Source organism: Pelobates fuscus, chromosome 8 (genome assembly GCF_036172605.1).
Source record: "Pelobates fuscus isolate aPelFus1 chromosome 8, aPelFus1.pri, whole genome shotgun sequence".
Taxonomy (NCBI): domain Eukaryota; kingdom Metazoa; phylum Chordata; class Amphibia; order Anura; family Pelobatidae; genus Pelobates; species Pelobates fuscus.
Window position 1 is genome coordinate 100326215 of NC_086324.1, and position 17311 is coordinate 100343525.

Below are 17311 nucleotides of genomic sequence, written 5' to 3' on the forward strand. Positions count from 1 at the left end.
CCCTAGTCTGGAGGAACAACATATGTTAAAATCAACCCATTCGGATAAAGCGTTCGGGAGTTATGGGCAGGCAAAGTTTTGACCGACCGCATGGGTAAAGTATCCGAAAACAGTTCCATGCATTTTGGCCCTGCGGTCGGTCACAGAAAAGGGAACGAAACAGATGAATTGCCTGGGTTATGGAGCCTAAGGGGGATTCGCATGAATCCCCTAGTTCGTGAGTTTCTTTCTACCGAACGGCGGGCCGTTCGGTAGTTTACCCACGAAATCCTGGAAGTCTGGAGGTCTCAGCAGTGTTTGCCTAGTCGAGTGTCCGTTTTCAGTTCCAGACGCTCGACGGCAAAACACCGCTGTTCGGTAGTTTAAGATGGCCGCCACCACATGTTCGTTTCCCGAATGGCGGCCACCCAGAGGACAAAGACCACACTACACTGATTGCCAATTACCCGTTTGCAACATTGTTGCAAACGGTAATTGGAGGCACACTTAGTCCTGGGTGGTCTGGTTGTTCGGTAGTTTCCTCAATACAATAAATGGAGTGATTCTACCGAACAATCAGATGAATGCTGCATATATATAACCCAGGTTAACTGCATACATAAATACATACATGACATTAAAGTATTAAAGGCAGGATTACTGTAATACGCTCCACAGTCTTAAAGGTACAGTATCCCAAAAGTCCCAATAGATCCACGGATGGCCCTTAAAGGCCCAGTAGCAGTAATATACATTATTACATGCCCAAATATAGTTTTTACAGTACAATATGTCCAGGGGCCATAGTCGCAGGGCAGGAGGCTAGCAACCAGGCTTCTCCAGTTCACAGTGGCGAAGTTGGTTTCGCCACAACTGCCATACTAGTTTACAAATCAATCCCATTCTTGGCTGAGTCCACTCTTCTGGATTGGGAGGGTCGTTGTATGTCTTCATACGGTTAATGATCCTCGATAGACTGTACACTTTTGTAAACATTTATGTGTCCAGTACTCGACAGAGTAAGTCCCTCCTCTCAGTCTTTAATGTACTTGCAGTCGGTTTTCTGGTGACTTCAACATTGCTATATACGGCACCAGCAATACCTCCACAGGTCAACCTTCGAAACCGCATCACACACTGTTTACCATTTGCAAATACTACACCAATATAGACTGAATAATTGTTAGAGAGCCCTCCATCTCACAGATAAAGCCTTTACCTATTATTCTGCCCCCAACTCCTGCTACACACAAATAAATTACATTTACTTGCCATATTAGTATTTACCCGCACTACAGAAATCCACCATAGGTGTCACTACTTGGTCGACCACACACCCCTAACCATGACGCTAGCCTTTCCATTCACCAGGCCTAGAGTTACAACCAAGAGACTCCATGAGACACTTCTCTCCTACCCACTAGTGACACAGGAAGCCCAACTAATGCTTACACACTATTTTGTCGAGAACCCACTACAAGACACCTCTCCACATAACTTGGGAAGCACACTAAATAGTCATCCATATCACAAAGCATGGCCCTTAAGAAGTCAATGGCAGGGTTCATAATCCACCCTTTGCACCAAGTGAAGGGTCAGGACCCAGACCAATTACCCAGTGGCATATCATATCTATATATCACACTTCAACAACAACAGAGACTCTACCCCCTTCCTTTTTCACAAAATGGAAACAAAGCCTTGGAGAAACATACACAGAAGCCCAGTAGCACAAAATGTGCTATAGCCAGTAAGATCCAGGAGTCCATATATACGTGATGCCTGAGCATCAGCAGAGTATACATCCTGAATTTCTGTGTTGGAGGTGTGGGAGGTCCCCTTTCTTCACATCTGGTGGAAATTTTAGGAAATAATTCCCTTTTGAAGAAGTGCTGCTTCAATCACTGACAAAGTCTCTGATAACCCACTGCCATTCCTACTCCACCTCCCCCTCATCCAGATAAAATGCTCACTGACAATCCGCATCCTCAACATAGAAAAACAATTGATACCTCTATATTGGAAGTGAAACACAACTCCACCTCTATCCCTTTGGTTTACTAGAATGGAGGAGCTAAGGACACTAGAAGAGTTTGGCATTCATCCAAGGACAGAATACAGACATACACAGAAATATAGGCACATTAGCTCACTTCAGCCTTTTGTGCTGACTTCCAAAACTGGTATATTGGGGATTTGGGGGGCTTAAAGGGGCACTGAGAAACTTGTTGTGATTGACTGAGTCTATCGGACCCCAGATGGCAACAAAGGGGCCCTTCTTTCTCAACTTTTTTTTCTCCCATCTGCCACTCATTCCTACCTAGTTGATGTTCTTGTCTAAAGACGCTTTGCTCCGTATGACATCATGATAATATGGATGGAAATCTAATTGATAACATTTTGTGAAATCTTTTCCTTTTGTATGACCGTTGAAAACTTAAAAAAATGTATTTGCTAAAAAAACAATAATTGTAAAAGTTTATCCAAAAATACTAAATCATTTGAGAAGATACTAAAACAAGACTAATGTCTTTCATTGAGCAGAGAACAAGCACATAATGCTAAGTGCTAAGATACCCACCTGATGGATCAAAATCTTGAAAGTAATCTGGGCAGTGCTGCTCAGATATATCTCCTGCCACTACATCTCCCCAACATAACCAGCCATCCCACGTTCTGTTGCAAAACCGACCTGTGGAAAAACAAAGCTATTAAATACATTGTTATGGGGAAAATGTATATATACCAGGTACATACTGTAAAGTACCACCTTGAGAGGCAGGGTCAAGATAACACGTGAAAAAGATGTCTTGGAATTCTTGGATTAAGCAAGCTTGATTAGGTTTGTCTGGATTTTACAAATCCTTGTGGCCTTAAAATTAAGCTTACAAAATGATAGTAGTTTATTGTCAAGGCAAAAGGGAATTGGGGGCACACCCAAAATATGCATCTTGCAGGAATGGTGCTGCCGTAGTGACCAAAATGTATACATAATACAAATTAAAGTACAGCACAGACATAAAAATAAATTTCTAAATTCTATAAGGCTTCTTAAAATCAGCTATCTCAGCAAACAAATACCGCATGTGGATTTCATTCTACCATATGGCCATATTGTGTTAAGCCTACCACTACTTCATAGTACCCCAATATCGGTGGGTCCCACACTAATTCCAACATGGGAAAGAGGCAAAAGAGTGAATTTAAAAGAGGGGTGTGATACACTAACAGCAGGTAGTTGTAAGATGTTTAAAAGGTGGGATAAGACACAAGTAATTAAGTAAGGCACAACAAAACTGGGAAAAGAGAGCCAAATGGGTAAGATACAAAAAATGGGCAAAGGATGGGTAAGAAGGGCAAAAGGGGGGTTTACCCAGGCAAAGACAATTTTTGGGAAAGCAAAATCAATCTTCAGTTGTGTAGACTGACTGTAAAATCCTTGCACCAGACCTGTGCACATAGCTTACTTACTGCTTCAATCACTGACAAAGTCTGTGATAACCCACTGCCATTCCTACTCCACCTCCCCCTCATCCAGATAAAATGCTCACTGACTGTGAGGCACTGGCATTTCCATACATTAGTTGTAACATCTTGCTCAAACCATTTAAAAAAGCATGAGTGGATAAAAGACTTCTAACCATACTTTTCTACCCAAAAAGAAAGACACTTCCTGCATCAGTTTTATAAAGTTACTATACTACAGTGATAATTAGCTGATTATATTCTAATGCATATTTGTATTATTAGTAGTATTATTACTGACATAAATGGGAAAAGTCTATTAAAGGAACACTCCAGGTTAGCCCCTAGGTTAGCCCCTATCCCTATGTCCCTATAGTACTTATAACTGTAATAATTTGCAAAAATTGCAGCAGCTGTTAGCCTGCACTCTCATGGCAAGGCATCAGAGGAGAAGGCTATAGTTCTTCCTGTGAACCATCACATGCTGGTTATGTTCACATCTATATATATATAAAAAATGAAAAAATACCTTGCACTCAGACTTCACAGTAGCCAAACCGGGTGCAACACCAGGGCTTAGATATCCAAAATAGAAAAAATGGTAGGTGGCACTCACGGATTCCGTTTAAAATATAACTTTTATTCCAGTAGGTTAAGCCAGATCAACGTTTCAGTCCATCATGTGGACTTTCATCCTGATGAAAGTCCACATGATGGACTGAAACGTCGATCTGTCTTAACCTACTGGAATAAAAGTTATATTTTAAACGGAATCCGTGAGTGCCACCTACCATTTTTTCTATTTTATATATATATATATATATATATATATATATATATATTTTTAAACTTCATAAAAGTGCCCATAGTGCACACTATTTAGTGAATATGTGCCCAATTGGTAATGTGATATGGGTGTATCTTAATGCAGTATATAGTGATAATTGTGACACCCTCAGACACTAGCACACAATATACTCGCACAATAATTGCAATAAGCTACCTACAACTTAAACATTTCTATGACTCCTTGACACACAAAGACCGCCTGCACAGGGACCTCACATGGTTCGAAAACCTGTCCCAGTCACCACAATACCATGGACCTTTGATAGAATTTGTCTTGGATTTGCTGGATATCACATTGCAAAACAACTATTTCCATTTCGAAAACAGCTGGTATCTACAGATAGCTGGCACTTCAATGGGGGCTGCAATGGCCCCCATGTATGCCAACGCTTTCATGTATGAGTTTGAGACCACCCACATACTTCAGCCGTTTGCACATCAGATCAGTCATTATTTCAGATTCATCGATGATATTTTAATATTGTGGAATGGCACCAAAGAAGAAGCGACAGAATTTGTACAAGTCCTTAATGAGCTACCAACACCAGTCAAGTTAACTTCAACTATAGATGAGTACAGTGTTCAATTACTTGATATCGAAGTGATGATCATCAACCGAAAGTTGGAATACACACTTTTTACAAAGCCCACAGACCGGAACACGCTTTTACATTACGAGAGCTTTCATCCGAAACACCTTAAACAGTCGCTCCCTTATTCACAATTCTTGCGAGTTCTACGCAATAATTCTCTTGAACACCTACGTGAGCAACAAATAAAGTTGATGTATGATAAGTTTCTCCAGCGAGGATATCCACGATTAATTCTTGACAAAACTTTGGAACGAGCCAAATCAAGCTTCTTGAACCCTTCTTCAACAAGTCAGAAGAAAACAGACAAAAGATGCCTTTTTCCCATGCAATTCAATACTGCCAGTGGTGATTTAGCTACAACAATTCGTAATAACTGGCACACATTGGAAATGGATCCTTCCCTTCCTGAAATTTTTCGTCAGAAACCCATGATGTGCTATCGTCGGAACAAAAATCTGAGGGATCTATTGGTCAAGACGGACCCACGTCACTGCTACAAACCAGAAAAGAAGGAAAACATCAATGTGGGGTGCGTAAGGTGTTTGGGATGTGTGACGTGTGGTCACATCATCCCCTCTAAAACCTTCACACACCCATTCACAGGCAAATCTTACAAGATCAGACAACGGATACATTGTAGAACTGAGTTTGTTATCTATAAATTGACTTGCCCTTGTGGGCTCAACTATATAGGTAAAACAGAAACCGCACTCTGTGAGAGAATAAGAGGCCACAGGTCTAGTATCCGGCTTGCCTACCATGATGGCAAATCGGACAAACCAGTGGCCAGACATTTTTTAGAATTTAAGCACCAACTAGCCTCACTCAGATGTGTTGCTATCGAGCATGTTCCAATGTCAGCCAGAGGGGGAGATAGAGCTAAGCTCTTATTACAAAGAGAGACATACTGGATTTGCCAGTTGGGAACCTTAGCGCCCCGAGGCCTCAATGAGAAATGCTCTTTTGTTCCTTTCCTATAAGGATTTGAGCCCTGACCTTCTTTTCCATGGGTTAATGTCCATATAAATACATATACCTATACGTCATCAGGGCCGGACTGGCCCACCGGGATACCGGGAAATTTCCCGGTGGCCCGTCGGCACCTGGGGCCGGGGAGACATGTGGATGTCCTGCGGCCGCATGGAGAGCTTGGATGGCGGCCGCAGGGGAAGCTCTTCTTGCGGCCGCAGGGGAAGCTCTTCTGGCGGCCGCTGGGGAGCAGGCGGTTCTGTCTCTGCTCCCCCTCCCTCGCGCGCTAGAAAGAGACCGGCACCGGAATATGATGTCATATTCCATCCCCGGTCTCATTAAGCTGCGCGCGAGGGAGGGGGAGCAGAGACAGAACAGCCTGCTCCCCCAGCGGCCGCCAGAAGAGCTTCCCCTGCGGCCGCAAGAAGAGCTTCAGGAAGGCTGGCTGGGCTGGAAGGTGAGCACAGGAGGGGAGGGGGTGGGGGGGGAGTAACAAAGGTCACAGGAAGGGGAGGGTGGGGGTAACAAAGGGCACACGAGGGGAGGGGGCTAAGAGGTCACAGGAAGGGGAGGGGGGGTAACAAAGGGCACAGGAGGGGAGGGGGCTAAGAGGTCACAGGAAGGGGAGGGGGGTAACAAATGGCACAGGAGGGGAGGGGGCTAAGAGGTCACAGGAAGGGGAGGGGGGGTAACAAAGGGCACAGGAGGGGAGGGGGCTAAGAGGTCACAGGAAGGGGAGAGGGGCCAAAAGATGAGCACAAAAGGGGCTGAAGAGGGTACAAGTCAAAAGGGGGGCTAAAGAGGGCACGGGATGGGGCTAAAGAGGGCACAGGAAGGGAGGTGGCTAAATAGGGCACAGGAAGGGAGGGTGCTACATAAGGGCACAGGAGGGGAAGGGGCTAAAAAGCACACAGGAGGACAGGGGGCAAAAGAGGGCACAGAAGGGGAGGGGCACCTATCAGTCTGCCCACCCACCCACACAGGTAGCAACAAGTATGTATGTCAGTGGGAGTGTGTCTGTCTGTGTCACGCTGTGTGTGTTTCTGTGTCATGCTGTGTGTGTGTCTGTGTCATGCTGTGTGTGTGTGTGTCATGCTGTGTGTGTGTGTCTGTCTGTCTGTGTCATGTCGTGTGTGTGTCTCTGTGTCACTGTGTGTCTGTATCATGGTTTGTGTGTGTCATGGTGTGTGTATGTCTGTCATGGTGTGTGTGTGTGTGTGTCAGTCGTAGTAAAACAGGATAAAAGACAAAACAATGAGTGAGCGCTGGATAACACAGTAGGCAGCAACTTGATAAGGGAATCCCTCTAAAACCCTTAAGGGAGATATAACAAAAAAGAAAAAACAATAAAAGCTGCGCCTAACAACAGTCAAAAAATTATAGTCCAAATAAAATAGATGGATAAAAGGGAGAAAGTCTTATCTAAGAGTGTCCCGTGCAGTCGTCTAGTACGGCAGTATTCAGTCTGCAATAAATGTCCTTGTTTGATTCTTCCTTGTAGATCCACTCACATATAGGAGACAAAAAGGGTATATACAGGAAGCCGGATAGTGTAGTAAGTTAAAATATAAGTGAATAAAATATATAAAACTTGTGAATGTAAACTCACATTTGAGAGAGCTAAAACCAGCTCAGGTGGAAAGGGCGTTCAGCGGTATGATCCCCGCTTATGGGATATACAGTGGGTATCCTCCGTCTGTGGGAAATTTCCTCCGTTCTTGATACAATAGGCACTCGGGTACAAAGAAACAACCAATAGTGCACACTGGATAAAAAGCTGATTATAAAATAAAGAAATAAAATGGGTACTCACAAGGGGGGAGCAGAACAGCTGCTCTCTTTTGATAGCGCTGGTGGTATTATCCCCACCTAGGATTACTTGGAGTCCAGAGTGATGATTAAAATGCCAGGTAAAAAGTGGATAAATATGTATTAAAAAAATACAATTAAAAGTAACAAATTATACTTTAATATTTAAAATACATAATATTATAACCATAAACGCGTTTCGCCAATACGGCGTTATCAATATGGGAAAAGAGAGACGTCTCTCTTTTCCCATATTGATAACGCCGTATTGGCGAAACGCGTTTATGGTTATAATATTATGTATTTTAAATATTAAAGTATAATTTGTTACTTTTAATTGTATTTTTTTAATACATATTTATCCACTTTTTACCTGGCATTTTAATCATCACTCTGGACTCCAAGTAATCCTAGGTGGGGATAATACCACCAGCGCTATCAAAAGAGAGCAGCTGTTCTGCTCCCCCCTTGTGAGTACCCATTTTATTTCTTTATTTTATAATCAGCTTTTTATCCAGTGTGCACTATTGGTTGTTTCTTTGTACCCGAGTGCCTATTGTATCAAGAACGGAGGAAATTTCCCACAGACGGAGGATACCCACTGTATATCCCATAAGCGGGGATCATACCGCTGAACGCCCTTTCCACCTGAGCTGGTTTTAGCTCTCTCAAATGTGAGTTTACATTCACAAGTTTTATATATTTTATTCACTTATATTTTAACTTACTACACTATCCGGCTTCCTGTATATACCCTTTTTGTCTCCTATATGTGAGTGGATCTACAAGGAAGAATCAAACAAGGACATTTATTGCAGACTGAATACTGCCGTACTAGACGACTGCACGGGACACTCTTAGATAAGACTTTCTCCCTTTTATCCATCTATTTTATTTGGACTATAATTTTTTGACTGTTAGGCGCAGCTTTTATTGTTTTTTCTTTTGTGTCAGTCGTAGTGTCTGTGTGTGTTTGTAAAAATAGTGTTTTACTCACTTTTTTTTTTTTTCCAACGTCATGCTGGTCTCTGCCTCTATGACTGAGATCATCAAGCTTGATGATCTCAGCCAATCCGCACTGACACAGGAAGCGCCTCTAGTGACCGTCTGAGTGTCTGTCACTAGAGGTGTCACTAGGAAGCAATGTAAACACTGCCTTTTCTCTGAAAAGTCAGTGTTTACATTCAAAAGCCTGCAGGGACAGGCTATAGACACCAGAACCACTACATTAAGCTGTGTGTGTGTGCGCCTGCTAGTGAGTTTGCTTGCTTGCATGTGTGTGTGTGTCTGCTAGTGAGTGAGCTTGTGTTTTTATGTCAATGAGCTTATGTATATTAGTGAATTTTTTGTCTATGAGGCTGTGTATCAATGAGCTTGTGTGTGTCAGTGAGATTGTCTGTGTCTGCATGTGAGTATGCTTACTGTATAATTAAATGTTTTACTCTGAAAGGACCAATATATTATATTAGAAAAAGCAATATATATATATATATATATATATATGTATGTATATATATATAATTACTCAATCATCTGGGGTGGCAAGACATAGCCTTACATATTACATGCGACAATATATGGCGCTATGACTTATGGGGCTGGCATAGATTTTTTTTCCCAGGGCTGCTTTGTATCCCCAGTCCGGCCCTGTACGTCATAGGATTAGTATCCTCCACATCCATAATTCGGTTATTGATATGTTCATCTTTTTCATCATTATCTGCTTATTATTATTTTTTTGCTGTTTATTTTGTTTATTATTGTATCATTTATTTCCTTTTCTTTTTATTTTCTTTCCTTTTTTTTAATTCTTTTTTCTATATTTTTTATTACGGATTTTCATTTTATTATTTTGTTATTATATATATTTTTTCATTTTTGTCATTTTTTCATTTTCTTATTTTTATTTTTATTATTTATTTTTTATTTTTTATTTTTATATTTATTTTTATTTTTATTTCTATTTTGATCTTCATTTTTGATTTTCATTTTTACATCTAAGTTTATTTTATTCCATCTTCACTTCTATGTTTGTTTATCTTTATTTTTATGTTTATATATCAGTACTGCTGACTATTCTTTTAATTCCATATTAACCTTTCTTTTATGTAATATGTAATAAATATACTGTTAAGGGACTTATCCCGGGTGCATAATTACCAAGCATTATACATGCATCTTATTTTCACATACAAGGTTTTATATAAACACTAAGGAGTAAGATTAATTCTTCATACACATTGCTCACTTTTTTGCAGCCTGAGGGCCTTCCTCCACCATTCACTTTATATATTTTACACATTAATTTGATTTTTCTAAACACGTTTTAATGTTGGCTGCTTCTCAGAATTTATATGTACTTTTTTTCTTCACTGCCACATCTATTTACAGTAGTTCACAGCTACAATCATTTATATTTATATTTCTTCACATAATATTGTATGCACAAGAGCTCCATCTGCTCCTCCTATCAAGAAATTAATTATAAATTACTCTCCCTCTGGTACAGAACACCTTCCTTACTGCACCGCATTTTCCCATCGATCCCCTCGGTGTGCTGGAGGTGCCAAGAAGAACGCGGAACGGTGCTTCACATCTGGTGGGACTGCAAATACATCGTCACGTACTGGCAAATGATCAGAGACATGGTGATTCACATCTTGGGAGATATACCGGAATGGAATGCGGAATTGGCGTTGCTACATATCTCTACCCAACCCATACCATCGTACAAGAAATCAATACTAAGACATAATGCGGCTAAAGCCAACATACCGGCTCTCTGGAAAAAAAGTGACACACCCACTAAAAAGGAATGGATCCGCAGGGTAGAAGACATTCAGAGAGCGGAAGAAACACACGCCTCCCTGCTGGGTCGAATGACCAGACACGTAGAGATGTGGACACCATGGCTCCTGTACATTGCTCGTTACCGACAAAACGGGGACACCACTGTCGCCGGATCGGGGATGACAGGGGATGTAGACCCTAATTAAATCCCTCTTCACCTTCTCACCTCTCCTATACAACCCCACTAACACTCTTGTCTCTTTCCTTTCTCTCTTTGGCTGGGTCTCGGAGACGCAGACACTGGACTCTGACGGAACACCCACAGGACTCCCACCTGTCCTAACATGACCAAGGAAGACATACACAACCACACCACAACACGAGTACGGGACCCCCCGAACTACCAGGAACACCCACTAAATACAGCGGCACCCGGGAGAGCCCGCGCCTTCGACGTCGGGAACCCGGGAAACCGATGGACATACATACCACTAAACGTACCCTAGCTACACATACTTATCCCAATTCGTTCACACGTAACCTAAGACGACCGCCCTTAACCACCTATGATGACATCACACATAGCGACCGTCACGGAAAAAGCACACTTTAGTGATGACAAATTGAAACCTAAGCAACGCTAGAGCTCCGCCATAAGTAATCCTCAAGTTGACATCCCTCATATGAACACGCGGAGGTAACGCACTGATCCCCGCGACGCAGAATTAGATAGTAAACGGCGCTCCAAGGTCTCACTTCTCACTCGAATAGGTGACCGCTGTTCACGCCTGCTTATGATGCTCTGACAGGCCATACGAAACCCACTTTTCACTGGGCCCGTATACTGTCAATCCTATACTGTATTTGCTATTGATATCTTCAATGATACTGTTAATCACCTTTCTGTCTGACCTCCACATACCATATATTGCGACTGGATCTGCGTCCGCCATAGTTTTCCCGTGTACTAAAAATGCTACCTCTAGAGGCCTGCGAGCCTCATTACCTGTTCTCTGAAAACCTGTTCCTCAATAAAAAGAGATTTACAAAAAAAATAATAATTGCAATAAGCGTATCTAGGAGATAAAAACAAACAGAAACAAATAGTGCAATATTGTTTGGAAAGCATAAATAATTTAAAAAGCTAATGGAAAAACACTCACAAACACAGAGTGGTTAAAGTACCACTCTTAACTATCCAGATCAGGGAGGATCAGCCCCTGATGTGCGTAGGATCCTATCGATACACTTTCAGCCGTCAGGTAAAGTATGTAAACATTTATTAAAATAATAAAGATAAAAACTTCTCAGCATCAGTAGCAGTTTCCCATCACAGCTCACCAGCCTCTTCTGCACTCAGGAGAGCGTCCTGGGGTGTGCAATAATAGACTCCACAAGTCCCACTCCTCTCTCTGGCTTGGCTGTTTGTTCCAATCTGTGATCACTATCCACTTCCTGATTCCGACACGTGACACGTTTCGCCCCTCCTGGGGCTCTCTCAAATGTAAGTGTATCCTCCTACTGCAGTCCGTATGAAATACCCACATTCATCAAACAATTAGACTGCAATAATCCAATTAAACTAAAAATGCAGTCCAGACCCTATACTTCCAAATGGAAGTATAGATGCTTTTGAGAAAGCGTTTTTTTAATGATTTTAAGAAATTTGGACAAAAGAAAAGAGGATCCAAACTGACATATGAGGAAAGGGTTGCTCTAAAAGGACTAAGAGAGAATGATCGCATTGTCATCAAGCCTGCAGATAAAGGCGGTAGCTTGGTGATAATGGATACAGATAATGGATACATAAGTATATGACAGAGTATACATGGCAACTAGAGGACGTTTATGTATATATTAAATTAAAATTAAATGGAGACCCCCTGGGAAGGATGAGGAGATGTCTTACTGAACTTTTGGATATAGGTAAATTAGCAGGGATTCTTGGAGCCAAAGAGTATGAATTTTTGAATGTTGCATCTCCCAGAACCCCAGTTTTTTACATCCTTCCAAAGGTCACAAAGATCTGCATAACCCACCCGGGAGACCTATTGTCTCTGGGATTGGGTCTATTTCTAATAATTTGACTAAATAATTTGACTCGTTCCTACAACCAATGGTGGTCAAAACTAGATATTTTCTTAAAGACATAACAGATATCCTCAGGATGCTGAAAGATATGGGTATTTGCTTGTTACGTGCAATGTAACCTCACTCTATACCTGCATTCCACATCATAGGGGATGTACAGCTGTCAGATATTTTCTGGAACAAGATCAAACATTACCCTTTACTCATATTGATTTTTTTTATAGATTGTATTAAGTGGACTCTACAGAACAACAATTTTTGGTTTAACTCCTTTTTTTTTTTTTAACAGAAGAGAGGTGATGGGCAGTACTTACTTATGCCAATATTTTTATGGCACATTTGGAAAACTATTTTATTTATGGACAACACACTGGGGTGCGCAGATCCAGGCCTATCTCTGTAATATAGATGGCATGTTTTTTATATGGGTAGGGACAGAGGATAGTTTCAAAGAATTTTTAAATTATCTTAATAAAAATACATGGGGATACAACTTATGAGTCCTTTATCTATTGATTTTTTAAATCTGAAAATTTATGTTCAGAACAACACCATTAAGACTCAGACTTTAAAAAAAAAAAAAAGTGGATGTAAATGGATACGTTATGTTTAATAGCGGGCATTACTCCCCGTGGCTTAGTAATATACCCAAAGGGCAATTTTTAAGGTTAAAGCGTAATTGCACGGAGGAGAATGTTTTCCAACAACAGGCGTATGAGCTTTTAGCCAAATTTAGAGAAAAACTATATGCGGGAGATATACTACAGAGGGCATTAAATTATGTTAAAGACACTATACAACTAGAACTGATTACTGGGGTGAATAAGAAAGAAACAAATCATGATAATTTTAATGAAGTTCTAGTATTTGATTTTAACAGTCAGTATGGATCAATTAAAAGGACCATTAATACATTTTGGCCTATCCTAAAAGCGGATAAAGATCTTAACGGAATTCTACCCACTAAACCTCAGATAACTATTAGGGGGGAAAAAGTGGAAAACACCTTCAAATGAGCATGTAATTAATACAACCTGGAGAATATATCCAGAATAAGAATATTCAATATGGGAATATAATACAATCTGAAATGATAAAAATATATATCATAGCGTAATATTGTTTAGATTAAATGTGAGAGTGTAAAGTTTAGATATTAAACTCACAAACGAAAATGCAAATCAGTCCTCTCACCCCCCTGGGGTATATAAGTATATATCTTGATAGTAGATCAAATAACGAAGTGTGTCTTAAAGAAATGGATAAAAAGAGCCATACATGGTGAAGTATGTATAAAAAAGTACAAAAAATATTTATTGGGAGCACTTACAGACGTAAAATAGTGGTGGGCATATCTCCACTCTCAGTGGAACTGGATGGCAGTGTAGTGGATATTGGACTTTATTGCTTGCTTATTTTATTTATATTTTATTTTTTTATATGTATGCTGATTTATTGTTCCTGCTCTCTACCACTTTGAATTGGATTTGTGCTACCTATTTCTACACTGCCATCCAGTTCCACTGAGAGTGGAGATATGCCCACCACTATTTTACGTCTGTAAGTGCTCCCAATAAATATTTTTTGTACTTTTTTTATACATACTTCACCATGTATGGCTCTTTTTATCCATTTCTTTAAGACACACTTCGTTATTTGATCTACTATCAAGATATATACTTATATACCCCAGGGGGGTGAGAGGCCTGATTTGCATTTTCGTTTGTGAGTTTAATAAATTATGTCGCAGGGCAAAAGTAATATAGAACGCAGGTGAGAGAGAACACAAATAATTACCCATCAAAGAGCATATTACCTGTCGAAATAACAATGTGATTTATTTACTAAGTTGTCCAAGCAAATTACAATATGTGGGAAGTACCACTTGTCCACTGCACTGAAAAGTGGTGGAACACCACAGTGTTTGAGACCTTTTAAAAAAGATGCATAACCAAGATCCGAGCGGTCTGGAATTTATAGGTATTAAACGTGTTTTTAAAGACTGGAGAGGAGGGGATTTTATCAGATCGGACAGGAATAGATGAAATGGATCTTTTAGACATTTTGACCCCATCTGGTCTTAATATAGATTTTGAGTTATGTCATTTTTTATAATGGTTTTATTTTTTTTTTGTATTTTTGTGTTTTTAGATCTATGTGGTTAATCTCCTTTCTTTTGTAATATATATATATACATGCTCACGTAATAAAAGAGTGTTGTTTTTTATGGAGATATTGTGTATATAGAAGGGTTTATTTTATGATGTTGTTTTTAGACGATAACCCTCTTTGTTTAAAGGAAACAAAACTCCATTTAGGAGATCGACCCCTTTTTAAAACATTTTCTTTTTTTTTACATAATTTTGTCATTATATTCCTCTTTTGAATACACTTCCTGTACACTTTTCTGTGATGAGTCATTTTTATTGTTTATTTTTTTAGAAGCTAACTGTTTAAGGGAACATATAACTCCATTTAGGTGGCCGACCCCTTTTTTAATATCTCTTGTTTTGACATATTCATTGTTAATATATTTTAAATTTTTTTAAAATATACTGCCTATACACTTTTCACTGAAGAGCCAATTTAATTATTTATTTTAATGTGGTTTTAAGGATTGGAAGTCAGCAATTTACTTTGTTACCTTATATGATGTTGAAGAAATTTAGCATAAGAGCTATAGGATCTTGTATTTAACTCTTTTCTTCCTTTTCCACAAATGTTATAATACTGCTGGACTGCATTTTTAGTTTAATCTGATTATTGAAGCCTAACTGGTTGATGAATGTGGGTATTTCATACGGACTTCAGTAGGAGGGTACACTCATGTATGAGAAAGCCCCAGGAGGAGGGGTGAAACGCGTCACATGCCGGAATCAGGAAGTGGACAGTGATCACAGATCGGAACAAACAGTCAAGCCGGAGAGAGAGGAGTGGGACTTGTGGAGTCTATTATTGCACACCCCAGGACGCTCTCTTGAGTGCAGAAGAGGCTGGTGAGCTGTGATGGGACACGGCTACTGATGCTGAGAAGTTTTTATCTGTATTTTAATAAATGTTTGCATTCTTTTACCTGATGGCTGAAAGTGTATCAATAGGATCCTGCGCACACCAGGGGCTGATCCTCCCTGATCTGGATAGTTAAGAGTGGTACTTTAACAACTCTGTGTTTGTGTGTGCTTTTCCATTACCTTTTTTTTTTTGTGTGAATATAATTTTTATTTATTCGTTTTGCTTGTATCAAGGTTCAATGAGACACGCAGGTCTCCACAGCATGGTATGACAAATAATATCGGGTCGGGCTCGCAGGCCCACATCATGGGAGGACTCGCAGGTCCCCATTTTCTGGTGGTATGCATTACCCGTAATATTAGTTAGTTTACATTTTATAAACAGGGTGAACTATATGCACGGCAACCGTCTTTAGTCTAGGTTAGTTAGCCTTTTACCGGGTGACGGTGTTTGTGGAGTGAGCTCCGTTCTCTGTATCGTTTGTATGTGTAGGAACTTTGGTGTATTCGTTGTGTTCCATCTATCGTGTTTGAGTTACGTCTATGTGTCGGTGTTCCCCTGCTATCTTGTCAGGTCGCACAATGTATCAGGGGTTCGTTCTATGTGTGAGCCTGGGTACGTAGGCCTCTCTTTTGGTCTCTGTCGTTGGGCCTCTCATAGAGCCCTGTGTCTCGGGTCGCGCGGTATTGTCCGTGTTGGGTTTGTGTTTCCCCACTGTTACCATCAGTGTTTCCTGTGTTTAAGAAGGGATATGGTGGTATTGTGGGCAAGAGGTACCCTTTTGCTGGGTGTGTGGTTGTGGCTTCAGTCGTGTCATTGCCGGGCCTGTCCGGGGTCATCACGGTCGTTCGTGTGATATGTCTTTGGGATGTCGTCCCTGACCGGTCTGAGAGTTTGTGCCATTTTGTGTATGTTTTCGTTCAGGGTGGTGTTATCCCTTGTTGCGGTAGGTGCGGTAAGGTTGATCCAGGCAATGGTAATACTCGGGTTATTTAGGGGAAGGGGGGGGGTGCGTCAGGGCGGGGAGAAAGGGGAATGGTTCTGTTCAGATCGTCTGTCAGTCGTCTCGTGCCGTCTGGAGTGTGTGTTCTGCGTTCTATCTGTCTGTGTTGTGGTGTCCGTTGGTGTCAGATCTAAGTTCTATTTAGAATTCCTCTTTTGCCGTCTCTAGAATCCAGTGCGTCCAAATGCTCATGTAGGTAGTGGGTGTAGTATTGGCCTTCATGGTCAGTTCCTCTATCGTCCTGAGTTCCTCCATTTGGCTAAACCAGGTCGAAAGCGGGGGTGTCACTGTTTGTTTCCAGAATTGGGGGAGCACTCGTTTGGCCACGTTAAGTATTCTAATCGTCATGGACTTTTTGTATCTAGAGCGGGGAACTGTTGTGTGGTGGAGGAGCATCGCTGCCGGTTCCAGGGCGGGGGTGCATCCGTGAATTTCTCTAGCATTTTGTGTATCCTCTTCCAGTACGGTTGAATCAGTGTGCAATCCCACCAAATGTGTTTCGTGGTGCCTACCTCTCGTTCACATCTCCAGCATAGCCTGGAGTGGTCTGGGTTTACGTGGTGGAGGAGATGTGGTGTCCTATACCAATGTGTTAGAAGTTTGTAGGCCGTTTCCTGTGTTTTGCTGTGAGTGGAACACTGGTGTGTAAGGTAGCAGATGGATTCCCATTCTGCTTCTGTAAGCTTGTTGCCAAGGGCGGCCTCCCATTTTCCCATGAAGAGGGGTGTCTCGGATGGGGTTTCTGATTGGA

The 17311-nt window shown here is 41.0% G+C and overlaps 1 protein-coding gene across 2 annotated transcripts in view; it reads right to left on the reverse strand.

Moving 5' to 3' along the window:
• CALCRL (calcitonin receptor like receptor) overlaps window positions 1–17311 on the reverse strand; it is a 363980-nt gene that overhangs the window by 82593 nt on the left and 264076 nt on the right. For both annotated transcript variants that reach the window (XM_063430194.1, XM_063430195.1), the window contains one exon: window positions 2561–2671. In XM_063430194.1, coding sequence (XP_063286264.1) covers window positions 2561–2671 — 111 coding nt within the window. The remainder of the gene's footprint in view (window positions 1–2560; window positions 2672–17311) is intronic.